The 13,361-nt window shown below is 37.7% G+C and overlaps 1 protein-coding gene across 1 annotated transcript in view; it reads right to left on the bottom strand.

The window, feature by feature from the left end:
* The window catches only part of TTC17 (tetratricopeptide repeat domain 17), a 126,543-nt gene that overhangs the window by 73,857 nt on the left and 39,325 nt on the right, over window positions 1-13,361 (bottom strand). Inside the window, exons 10-15 of the mRNA XM_039226773.1 lie at window positions 11,498-11,610; window positions 9,558-9,704; window positions 7,433-7,548; window positions 7,111-7,276; window positions 5,871-5,948; window positions 5,509-5,733 (exon numbers count right to left, since the gene is read on the bottom strand). Of these exons, the coding sequence (XP_039082704.1) occupies window positions 5,509-5,733; window positions 5,871-5,948; window positions 7,111-7,276; window positions 7,433-7,548; window positions 9,558-9,704; window positions 11,498-11,610 (845 nt within the window). The remainder of the gene's footprint in view (window positions 1-5,508; window positions 5,734-5,870; window positions 5,949-7,110; window positions 7,277-7,432; window positions 7,549-9,557; window positions 9,705-11,497; window positions 11,611-13,361) is intronic.

The following is a 13,361-nucleotide window of genomic DNA, read 5'->3' on the forward strand; positions in this document are numbered from 1 at the left end:
GACTGAAACAGGCTCCAGGCTCTGAGCTGGCAGTCAGCACAGAGCCCGACGCGGGGCTCGAACCCACGAACCGCGAGATCATGACCTAAGCGAAAGTCGGACGCTTAACCGACTAAGCCACCCAGGCGCCCCTATAAATAGTCATTATTGAGGGCTAATAAAAACTGTGTGGTACCAAAACTTTTTTATATAATAATCTTTAAAGATCACCAGTACAATAGTGTTGGAACACTATGAACTATATGGATAGAAGAAACACAGGAATTATTTCCAAATGTTGACATTTGGGGGTGGGGTGCTGATTAAGGTATATTTCTGTAATATCTACTCTGATTCACTGATTTATCCTTTTATTATTGTTACAGTACCACAATATGTAACAACTGAAATTTTAGTATAGTTTTCAAATATAGAAAGGCAACTAATCTGTTAAGGGAGCTCTATTTTCTTTAGAAGACTACTGATTGCTTTGGCTGGTGGCAGTAGAAAGTGAAACAAGTATTGGGGAAATACAGCTTTGTCAGCCTTCCTCTGGGTGCCCAATCATTACATCCCTCATATAGCATCTGTTCCCATTGTACCGGCACCTGGCACACAACAAACATTTGATAAATATTTGATACATTTCTTTGGCACTTGGCCTGTTGTACGGTATAGCAATTGTAAACTTTCACTTAAAATCCACTTGTGAATTTGTATTTTTAAAAGGAAACTCTTATTACAAATAACCCTAAACCAGTCAGGCACATTTCTTCTAAAAGTTTCTTTGGATATAAAATTTACAAACATTTAAACACTGGGTATAAAAGCAATTTAACTGTATATTTATAATTGTTATTTTATCAAACCTAAGATGTCATCAATTGTAACATGCGTCCTTCTTTCAGAGATATTAAGATATGGAAGAAGAAGTGGTATCTTAGAAACTCTGAATGAAAGTAACTAACTACATAGGAGTGATTAACTCCATGGCCTGCATGTGGGAAGTTCAGGGCATGACTATTAATCCACCTATCTATCCTTATCATACAACCTTTAAACTGTGGTCTGGCTTAGTTGTTATAAAGATATCTATAAATTAAAGTTATAAAACAGTATAATATTAAGCAGCATGCATGCTTTTATGAGAAGGATAAAAAAAGAACCAGATGTTTCAGATTGACATAAAAAATGGCAGTATATTTTTAGTAGCTATATCATTCTTTAAAAAAAATGTGTTTTTAATGTTTATTTATTTTTTAAAAGAAAGACAGAGCACGAGTGGGGAGAGGGACAGAGAGAGAGAAAGGTAGAGAGAAAATCTGAAGCAGGCGCCAGGCTCTGAGCTGTTAGCACAGAGCCAGACATGGGGTTCAAACCACGAACCGTGAAATCATGAACTGAAGTAGGACACTTAACTGACTGAGTCACCCAGGTGTCCCTCTTTTTTTTTTTAAATGTCTATCCATCTTTGAGAGAGAGAGAGACCGAGCATAAGCAGAGGAGGGGCAGAGAGAGAGGGAGACACAGAATCCCAGGCAGGCTTCAAGCTCTGAGATATCAGCACAAAGCCCCACATGGGGCTTCAACTCATGAACTGCAAGATAATGACCTAAGCAGAAGTCAGATGCTTAATCGACTGAGTCACCCAGGCACCCCAGTTGCTAGATCATTCTTATTTAAACATCAGTTCTTAAAAGTAAATTAACGACATAAATTTCAGTCATTTAGGGGCGCCTGGGTGGCTCAGTCGGTTAAGGGTCTCACTTTGGCTCAGGTCATGACCTCACAGTTCGGTTCGTGGGTTTGAGTCCTGTATCGGGCTCTGTGCTGACAGCCAGCTCAGAGCCTGGAGTCTGTTTCGGATTCTGTGTCTCCCTCTCTCTCTGACCTTCCCCTGCTCATGCTGTCTCTCTCTCTCTCTCTCAGAAATAAATAAAACATTAAAAAAAATTTAAATTTCAGTCATTTAAAATAAAGAAATAACACCAAAAAAAAAAAAAAACTACAGGACAAGATCTCTGATGAATATAGACACAAAATATACCACCAAACTCAATCCAACAATACATTAAGAAAAATCATTCACCACAATCAAGTGAGATTTATTTCTGGGATGCAAGGGTGGTTCAATATTTGCAAGTCAATCAATGTGATATATCACATCAATAAGAGAAAGAATAAAAACCATATGATCAATTCAATAAACACAGAAAAAGCCCTTGACAAGGTACAATATCCACTGACAATAAGGGCCCTCAACAAGGCTGGTTTAGAGGGAACATACCTCAAAATAATAAAGGCCATATATGAAAAACCCACAAGAAACATAATACTCAGTGAGGAGAAACAGAACTTTCCCCATAATGTCAGGAAAAAGATGGGGATGTCCACTCTTACCACTTTTATTTAACATAGTACTAGATGTCCTAGCCATAGCAGTCAGACAACGAAAAGAAATAAAAGGCATCCGGGGCGCCTGGGTGGCTTAGTCGGTTAAGCGTCCGACTTTCGCTTAGGTCATGATCTCGCGGTTCGTGGGTTCGAGCCCCGCGTCGGGCTCTGTGCTGACTGCCAGCTCAGAGCCTGGAGCCTCTTTCGGAGTCTGCGACTCCCTCTCTCTCTGACCCTCCCCTGCTCACGCTGTCTGTCTGTCTGTCTGTCTCTCTCCTAGAAATAAATAAAAAATGTTTAAAAAAAAAAAAAAAGAAATAAAAGGCATCCAAATCAGTAAGAGGTAAAACTTTCACTATCTGCAGATGACATGATACCATATATAGAAAATTCTAAACACTCCATCAAAAAACTACTAGAACTGATAAATGAATTCAGTAAAGTTGTAGGATACAAAATCAATCTGCAGAAATCTGCTGCATTTCTATATACTATAATGAAGCAGCAGAAAGAGAAATTAAGCAAACAACTCCATTTACAGTGCACTGAAAATAATAAGATACCTAGAAATAAACCTAACTGAAGAGGTGAAAGATCTGTGCTCTGAAAACTACAAAACACTGATGGAAGAAATTGAAAATGACACAAAGAAATGGGAAGAAATTCCATATTCATGAATTGGCACAACAAATATTATTAAAATGTCTATGCTACCCAAGGAAATCTACCCATTTAATGCAATCTTTATAAAAAATACCAACAGTATTTTTCAAAGAATTAGAAAAATCCTAAGATTAGGGCGCCTGGGTGGCTTAGTCGGTTAAGCGTCCGACTTTTGCTTAGGTCATGATCTCGCGGTTCGTGGGTTCGAGCCCCGCGTCGGGCTCTGTGCTGACTGCCAGCTCAGAGCCTGGAGCCTGCTTCAGTCTGTGACTCCCTCTCTCTCTGGCCCTCCCCTGATCACGCTGTCTCTCTCTCTCGCTCTCCTAGAAATAAATAAAACATTAAAAAAAATTAAAAAAAAAAGAAAAAAAAAAGAAAGAAAAATCCTAAGATTAATATGGAACCACAAAAGACCCCGAATGGCCAAAGCAATTTTGAAAAAGAAAAGTAAAGCTAGAGGAATCACAATTCTGGACTTCAAGTTATATTACAAAGCTGTAATAATCAAGAGTATGGTACTGGCACAAAAAGAGATACACAGATCAGTGGAACAGTATAGGAAAATCAGAAATAAACCCACAATTGTATGGTCAATTAATATTTGACAAAGCAAGGAAGAATATCCAATGTCTCTTCAACAAATGGTGTTGGGAAAACTGGTCAGGTATATACAAAATAATAAAACTGGACCACCTTCTTAAATCATACAGAAAAATAAACTCAAAATGGATTAAAGACCTAAATGTGAGACATGAACTGATAAAACTCCTAAAAGAGCACAAGCAGCAATTTCTCTAACATCTGCCATAGCAACATTTTTCTAGATAGGTCTCCTGAGGCAAGGAAATAAAAGCAAAAATAAACTATTGGGACTACTTCAAAATAAAAAGTTTCTGCACAGTGAAGGAAACAATTAACAAAACTAAAAGGCAAACTACTGAATGAGAGGAAATATTTGCAAATGACGTATCTGATAAAGGTTAGTATTCAAAATATATAAAGAACTGATACAACTCAACACCCAAAAAACAAATAATCCAGTTAAAAAATGGACAGAAGACATGAGCAGACATTTCTCCAAAGAAGACCTCCAGATGGGCAACAGACAGATGAAAAGATGCTCAACATCACTCATCATCAGGGAACTGCAAATCAAAACTACAATGAGGTACCATCTCACACTTATCAGAAAGACTAAAATAAAAACACAAGAAACATCAAGCATTGGCAAAGATGTGGAGAAAAGGAACCCTTGTACACTGCTGGTGGGAATGCAAACTGGCGCAACCACTGTGGAAAATCGCGTTCCTTAAAACGTTAAAACAAAAAAACACAACTTACCCTATCATCCAGTAATCACACTAGTGGATATTTATCCAAAGAATTAAAAAAAAAAACCCCACAAATTAAAAGGGATGCATGCACCCCTATGATGTTTATAATAGCCAAGATATGGAAGCAGACCAAATATCCAATGATTGATGGACCAAGAAAATGAAGTATATATACACAATGAAATATTATCCAGTCATAAAAAAGGGTGAAATCTTGTCATTTGCCTTGACATGGATGGAGACAGAGAATATAATGCTATGTGAAATTAGTCAGAGAAAGACAAATACCACATGATTTCACTCAAATGTAGAATTTAAGGAACAAAACAAACAAGCAAAAGAAAAAAGACACACTGAGAAACAGACTCTTAACTACAGAGAACAAACTGATGGTTATCAGAAGGGAGGTGGACAGGGAGGCAATGGATGAAATATGATGGAGATTAAGGAGCACACTTGAGGGGAGCCTTGGTGACTCTGTTGGCTAAGCGTCTGACTCTTGATTTTATCTCAGGTCATGATCTCATGGTTCAGGAGATGGAGCCCTGCACTGACCTCTGCACTGACAGCGTGAAGCCTGAGATTCTCTTTCACCCCGCTCCACTCCTCCCACCCCCTCGCATGTACACGTGCGTTCTCCCTCCCTTCCCAATCTCTCTGCCCCATGCTCACCCATGCTCACTCACGCTCTCACACACTCTCTCAAAATAAATAAATAAACATTAAGAAAAAAAAGGAGTGCACTTATGATGAACACTGGTGATGTATGGAATTGTTGAATCACTACACTGTACACCTAATAAAACACTGCATGTTAACTTCATTGGAATTAAAATTAAGAAAAAAGAAATGAAACATATCTAAGATATATCAGGGAGTAGGAACAGCAAGATACAGAAAAATATGATTAGCATGAGTCTACATTTGTACAAAATAAAACAAATCAATACCTAAAGAAATGAATACATCAAAAATAAAATGAAACAAAATCTGTCTTATGCCATCTCAAAATATGCAAACTCTACTTTGAAAAATATGTGAGATTTTTTTTTAACGCCTTCCCCAGAAAAATACAAATTGCACTCAGATTTTGAGCTACCACCATACAGTACATGGAACTCCAAGCTTAAAACCTCACCTCAGAGCTATTGATGGCCAAAGCTTGAAGTAGCAGCTTAGTGGCATCAAGATGGAGGCCGTAGTGAATCAAAAGGTTGGCCAAGTTCACAAGAGGAATGTCCTGGTATTGAAGTGGAGCCAAATTCAAAGCCCTCTGAAGACAAGCAATAGCAAAAGTGCTGTTTCCTACTGCTCTCCAGTAGAGTCCAGCTTCATTGAGTATCAGCCAGACAGGGGCATTTGGCTGAAAAAACCCAAAATACCTCAGTTAATGCAAGAATATAGTACTTGTTCCGACAAAGATTTTTAACGCATGCATTTTAACTTTTAATTACAATTACTCAGCAGTTAAATTTCAGATGTCTACAGTAGGTGGCTTACCTTATTAATAGCATGAAATAAGAAAGACCCAATTTCTTCTTCTGGGATAGTATAGTTATTAATACGGGAAAGCAAAATCTGAAAACATCAAAAGGAAGACACCCTCAATTGAAAATAACAAGGAAGACATCTGAAAGAATTCCATAGATAGCAGTCTTGACTTGAGCTTCTCAGGAACACCTAATTTGAATATATATTTATAAACATACATATATATATATATATATATATATATATATATATAAAATGTGAGGTCATCAACATGCCAACAGGTGTTGACCTGCTTTCCTTTAACTAAAACATGTTAAAAGATGTATACCACATACATGATTAAGGTTATATACCATACTCCATCAACTAAAGTAAACCTAAGTATCCAAAATCAAATGAGTTTTCAAAATAGAATAGCCTGTAATGCTGATGCAATAAAAAAAATCTATCTCTTCTAGTGGGAAGAGCACTGGATCCTCAATTGCTCTATGTTCTTGTGACATCTGTATAACTGTGGGCAACACTAAGGTAGGGATCATGGTCTATTTATCTTTCCTAGTATTCCAAACAGTGCCTGGCACATGTTTTCTGCCTCAATAAATGTTTGTTGACTCTAAGTAGTAACTGTTCAGTTTTAAATTTTGACTTTTTAAAAAGGTTATTCTGATGGACTGTTTTCTCTGCCATAAAAGTAATTTTTTCATCTGTATCTACAGAATGGTATCAAATGTAGAATTTATATTCAGTAACAAAACATTCCCAGTCATACATAACTAGTAGGAATTAAAGAACAAAGCTTAACAGAACTTCTCTATAATGTCTGTAAGGTAGCTGTCAAATTCACACAAACTTCTAGTAAGGCCAAAGCGGGTTGATGAGGCCGGAAAGAGAATCTTCAAGCTTTCAATTTATACAAACTCCTGGAGGTTTGACCACTAAACTGAAGTGGTCAGAATGGCCTCCAGTAGATAAGTTTCATTACCTAAACAGAGAGTTTTCTGCTGCTCATCTCTGTAGCACTCTTAGTTAGAGACAGCGCTTATGTGGTCTGCATAAACAGCAGTCTCGAAGCCCTTTCCTGGCACTCCTTCAACAGCATGATTGTCTTAATGATGTCACCAATTCTGTAACTCTATCCTCAGTTTTAAAAACTTTAAGTTCAACAATTATCAATGTTTTGTTCTGCCTAAGAGGCTTGTGAAGTCACCCAGTATGGACGGCAATAAACACCAGCCTAAGTGAGCCTTACTTTTCGTGCATGGTCATCTGGCATTTTGGCTTTCAGATCCATGCGGACCTCTAATTCTTTGACTAAGTAGGACAGAGTCTGGCTTTTTCTGAAGTCAGTTATGGAACAGTCAGGGGTTTGGGCCTCTTCTTCTGAAGAATAATCATCACTGTTGAGTTCGTGGATCCTGGCACAAGAAAAAGGAACAAGATTCATATTTTCAAAGTTTGGGTGATTTCAAGATAAAGACTTAACCTTTCATGTCCAAGGCTGGTGCTCTCAAAGAATTGCCAGATGACAATCATGCAGAATCAAGTGCTTTGCCAAATCCATCAGCACTTGCCTGAGTCCTTTGTTTTCCGGAGGCAGAAAATACGTTGGCAATTCCTCGCCAATAGGGACTCTAGGGTAGCTTTCTACACAATCTGCTCTTTTAGGCCACAGAATATGCTGTTTGTCCTAATAAAGACAGAAAGTTTCTCATAAAATTTCTTTGGATTCAATATTTCAACATGCTAAACAAACTTTCAAAAGAACATAAATATACTAGGGTAACATGAACAATAATTTAGTATTTTAAGATAATTGTAGACAGAGTGGTAGACTGTAAATCTTTATATTGAAGAGTGTTGGTCTAAGTCAGTAACTTCACCTGCTTTACCATAGACCGGTTCAGAGTTCGGCTAAGTCAGCTGAACCCAATGAGATACAAGGGAAGGCTTGCTTGGGGATTCTGGGTAAGAAAAGCCAGTCTAAGTCTCTTAGCCACACAGGAGCAAAGAACATGTTACTCCAGTTGCTGCTGGCTGTCACCTCATGACCATGAGGAAGACAAGCTTTGGGATGAAACTGGTACTGTGGATGGTAAATTGAAAGGGAAAGAATTGGATAAATGATGAAATCACTGGAACACTGAATCAACCAAATCTAAAGTTTGCTCTAATTTTTGGATTTCCTGTAATATGAGGCATATTTTCTTGTAAGCCAACTTGAGGTGGAGTTTATGATTTGTAACTGAAAGCATATATAAGCTTATAAAACTGGCATAAAAAAACTACTTTCCTTGAACTAAGACCTTTTCTTTGACAATGCCTAAGTTTAACAATTTTCATTTTTAAAAATATAAATAACATACATCAGAGGCTTATTAAACTTACATTTTTTTTAATGTTTATTTTTCAGAGAGGGTGACAGCACAAGTGAGGGAGGGACAGAGAGAGAGGGGGATAGAGGATCTGCTGCAGGCTCAGTGTTCAAACTCAGAAACTGTGAGATTATGACTGGAGCTGAAGTTCAACGCTTACCTGACTCAATCACCCAGCCACCCCACTAAACTTAAATCTTGAAGCTATGAAGCTCTGGGGAATTTATATTACATATAACTAAATCTAAGTGGCCATACTAATTGTTAGAACAAAAACTCGATTAAGTTCTGAAAATTTAATAGTGAATAAGAAATATATGGTATCTGTCCTCATACCTTGGTATCCCCATGGGCTAACATAGAATTATTTCTTAACTAGCTTAGAAATACTTTTATTAACTTATTATCTATATCATCTGATAGAATGTAAGCTCCAGCAAGTGCTTGTGTACTATAGTCACAGTCCCAGCTTGACACACAGTTGGGAGCTCGATACAAGAATGCTGATTAAAAACTGAAATACAGCAGTTGGTTGAGCATCCCACTCCTGATTTCGGCTCAAGTCATAATCCCAGGGTCGTGGGATTGAGCCTTGTATCAGGCTCTGTGCTAAGCATGGAGCATGCTTAAGATTCTCTGCCTCTCTCTTTTTTTCCCCTCTCCATGACGACGCTCATGCTCTCTCTAAAAAATAAAAAAATTTTTAAAAAGTGAAATAATAGTCGACTCTTGAATGACACAGGTTTGAACTATGTAGGTCCACACACATGTGGATCTTCTGGATAAATGCAGTACAAGTATTATAAATGTATTTTCTCTTCCTCATGACTTTCTTAGTAATCTTTTCTTTTGTCACTTAATTTATTGTAAGAATACAGCATATAATACCTATAACAAAAAATACATATTAATCTACTGTTTATGTTGTCAGTAAGGCTTCAGTCAACAGTAGGCTGTCAGTAGTTAAGTTTTTGGGGAATCAAAAGTTATACGCAGACTTCTGATGGCATGGGGGGTTGGCCCCTTTAGCCCCCATGTTGTCAATTTTAGAAACTTTCTAGGATTGATAATTATACTCAGAGCTCAAAGTTTTGAACTAAAATCAGGGTGTCTATGTGCCCTACTTGATTGGAAGAAGATCTCAAGGCAGGCCCTGTCTTGCTAACCTACTACCTAGAAGAATGCCTTCCGTTTAATAGAAGTTTAGTTAAGTGTGGAACTAAGCTAAACAGTGATAGGGACCATATTAATCAATGAAGGTGAAGGTCACTGCTTTAAGAAATCTTGTCTGAGAAAACTCCTTCATCATCCTCTATTAACTTACCCTATATGCATCAGAATTCCTGCCCCAGATCCAGAGAATGGAATGGGCTACGGGAGAAGATTTGACCAAATCACTGATATCACTCTGATTTGCCTGAACATCAAAATTCACAGACATCATACTGGAGGTTGATGAATCCTCACCAAACTAGAAAATGAAAAGAAAAGTTCAATCAAATTGGAAGCAGGAAAGAAGTTGTAACTAAGATTTAACCCAAACCAAAACATTAGTGAATACTCAAACCCAGTAGGAAATATGAAAGCAGGTTAGTAATAAAGCAGTCAGATCTTTGTATTTTCAGAATTAGGTCCCAACTCTATTCTTTTAGAAAATGCATAGTTAGTGACCCTCAATCAACTATGTCCTTGGGGTATGAGAAAAATGGCATGGATTCTTTACTTCTTTACTGTCCCTTTACTTCCTTTCCGTGATTTAGTCTCTTTTAGGTTTAATGATGAGCTTATTATCTAGAAGTTTGGCTCATTATTCCCCTCCCCTACCTAGACTAAAATGATTGCTGCTCTATAAAATTAGTGTGCTGTGGTAGAAGGGAATGTAAGAAAGGGAGTTCAATATAGCTATGATTGAGGCATTATAATTATTGTACAATCAATTCCAAATATAAAGATAGTCTTCTTCCAAACCAAGGTAAATCAATGTTTGATATTCTTACAGGACACCACAGTTTCTGTGTATTTCTAAAACCTAGTTAGATAAGAAAATGGGACCAGTATGGGAGGGAGTAGAAAAGAATGGATTCTTTCAGTATATAGTGGAGATGTAACTAATGGATGTGTAAGACTAAAATCTACACTGGTACAAGGGAGTCTTCCAATGGTCTCTCCTCAGTTACCTGGGTTTTAGTCTATTTCACTTCTAAATATTCCCTTTTCCCCTCCTTAAAATAATGCTTGGATTTAAGGCCAAGAGCTACAATCTCATAGGTGTTAAGTCTGATCGTCCTTTGAAAACCAAATGTGGGATACTGCTAGGAGCTAGCTGACAAAAATCACAGGAAGCTTGTGGTCCCTATTACTACTTCCCCCCTTTTAAAACGCCTCTAATTTTTGCTTCTTTTTCTCAATGAGGTCTGGGGTTTTTCAGATTAAAGAGTACTAATTCTTCACAGTTGGTCGTCCTCTAGAAGCTTTTCCAATCTATTAATTATTTTAACTGTTTATCTCTGGAAATTTTTATATCTAGGATTAAAGACATGATAAGATTTTGATAGGATAGGATAATGGTTACTTTATTTCCAACATCCTTTTGGATGATGCTTGGAACTCTAGTTGTGCTTACTATTTATATCATCGGCAATGAGATGCTATTTGGAATTATTATAATTATGTTATTATTTTTTCCCCAATTAGATAGGCTAGAATTGTGTGTGTGTGTGTGTGTGTGTGTGTATGACTGCATGGATATGTATGCATATAGGTACATGTATATGTATGAATATACACAGAAAGAGAAAACACACAGGCGTGTAGAAATAGTGCTTAAATAAAAATTTTCTGTTGCTAATGATCATTTTGTTAATGCTTTTAGTTAAAGCAGCATAACTGGACTGATGACTTCAGGAACAAGCACAGCTACTCTTCCCCAAATTTTAAATTACTGGTATTACTCCATTAAGTAACAAGGGAGAGATGAAAGCTTTGAGTTAAATACTAATAACAATCCAATCTAGCTCTCATGGTGAAGGAGAAAAGAAATAAAGACATATCAACAGACATTACAGCTAGTACTTGGGGGATCTGGAAATGTCATACATGAAGTAAATGAGCATTATCTATAAAATCTGACTTCATAAACATACTCAAAACCTTAAAGGAGTCACACATTTTTGGGATCAAATATACAAGGAATCGAGGCGGGGGAAGTGATATTACTCTTAGATATGAAATGTCATAAGAACTAGAAGAGACCAAGAAAAAGACCTGAACATAGTCCACATTTTCAAAAATGTCTCCACGATGGTAGCGCACAGGTTGGTCCCATTGGCAATGTAAACTATGCTGCTGGTTGACCAGCCGGCATATCTGATGATTTCCTGGAATAAGAAAGGAAATTACCATTGTGGAGAAAGATCAGCAATGCCAACATGATTTCCTCAGTCTAAGTCATTTGGTCTCAGAGGCTGGCAGAGTACTTACCAGGGTATGCTTATATAGGGAAACGCTCATTAATGGTTACCTAAATTATATTATTCTAAAGGATGTTTCTCCACCTAAAACAAAGGGGCTAAATCACCAAAGTATCTTCTGGCAATTACATTCTATGGCTGTAAAATCATGGATTACATTCTTTTAAGTGACTCTCTGGAGACAGTCTGCTTTATCTACTTCATAATTCTGTTTGAAATTTATATGTTTAAGAGCTCTGGTTGTATTGCAGTACAGAGCAAGCAGTAAATAACCCCAAGTACCGAACATACTCTTTACACTCAAAATAGCAAAGAAAACTTGTTAGGTGGATGGTAAAATGTACTTTAAATGGTTGCAGCTAACGTTTAAAGATTAAGAGGACTACCAGATCAATAGATTTATCAAGGGAGAAGTATATAAGGGATTCTATTAATTTATTCTTTGGTGTCTAGCTGTTAAATCTACTCTCATAGGCTTCTATCAGAAATGAAACATTCTGGACGTAACCAAATCACTGATATCCTGTCAACCTAAGTGCCCTTAGACAGTGGTTCTAATTTTGGGTCATGGGCTTTAAGAAGTTTTTTAAAAAATAATTCTTATTTTTTAAAAGTTTATTTATTTTGAGAAAGAGAGAGTGAGTGGGCAAACGCGGGGAAGGGACAGGCAGAGAGAGAATCCCAAGCAGGCCCCGCACTGTCAGCACAGAGCCCAATGAGGGGCTCACACTCACAAACCCTGAGATCTTGACCTAAGCCGAAATCAAGAGTCAGACGCTCAAGTGACTGAACCACCCAGGTGCCCCTGGATTCTAAGAAGTTTTAATAAAATCTATATGCCCTTTTCCCAGAGAAAAAAAATGTGCACACATACATTACTGCAGGTAATTTTGGGGAGGATTTAGAACCTCCTGAAACTAATCTATTGACCCATGTTAAGAATTCCTACTTAAGACAAATATTAGTCTAAAATCTTACTTTTAAAATAAAACACTTGTTTTTAAGGGAGCAAGGTTAGTGCTCGCTTCGGCAGCACGTATACTAAAACAGGGAGCAAGGTTAGTTTGTGCTGGCTGGAATGTGTGGATGCTTTGTTTTATGTTTTTAAAAAAATTTTTTTTAACGTTTTTTATTTATTTCTGGGGGGGAGGGGGGGAGAGGGGGAGGGGGAGAGAGAGAGGGAGAGAGAGAGAGTGAGAGCGAGCAGGGGAGAGTCAGAGACAGGGATATACAGAACCTGAAACAGGCTCCAGGCTCTGAGCTGGCTGTCAGCACAGAGCCCGACGCGGGGCTCAAACCCATGAACCGTGAGATCATGACCTGAGCCGAAGTCAGACGCCTAACCTACTGAGCCACCCAGGCGCCCCAGGATGCTTTGTTTCTAGGGTGTGTCTGGCTTGTGTTTACTTGATATGAGGCTATGGCCACATTATAGTGTTTTCAGACCAGCAGCAATAGACATCCAAGAGGAGGAGCTTGTTAGAAATACAGACTCTCAGGTCCTATCTCAGACCTACTGATCAGAACCTGCATTTCAAAGAGATCTCCAAGAGACTGGCATGCATACTGAATTTAGACAGCATCAAATTGGCCAAACAACTGTTGTTAAGATTTCTAGGATCTAAAAGATTTTTTACTTTAAAATGTTAATTTTAAAA

This window comes from Hyaena hyaena, unplaced genomic scaffold, assembly GCF_003009895.1.
Source record: "Hyaena hyaena isolate Hyena2069 unplaced genomic scaffold, ASM300989v1 scaffold_23, whole genome shotgun sequence".
NCBI classification, from domain to species: domain Eukaryota; kingdom Metazoa; phylum Chordata; class Mammalia; order Carnivora; family Hyaenidae; genus Hyaena; species Hyaena hyaena.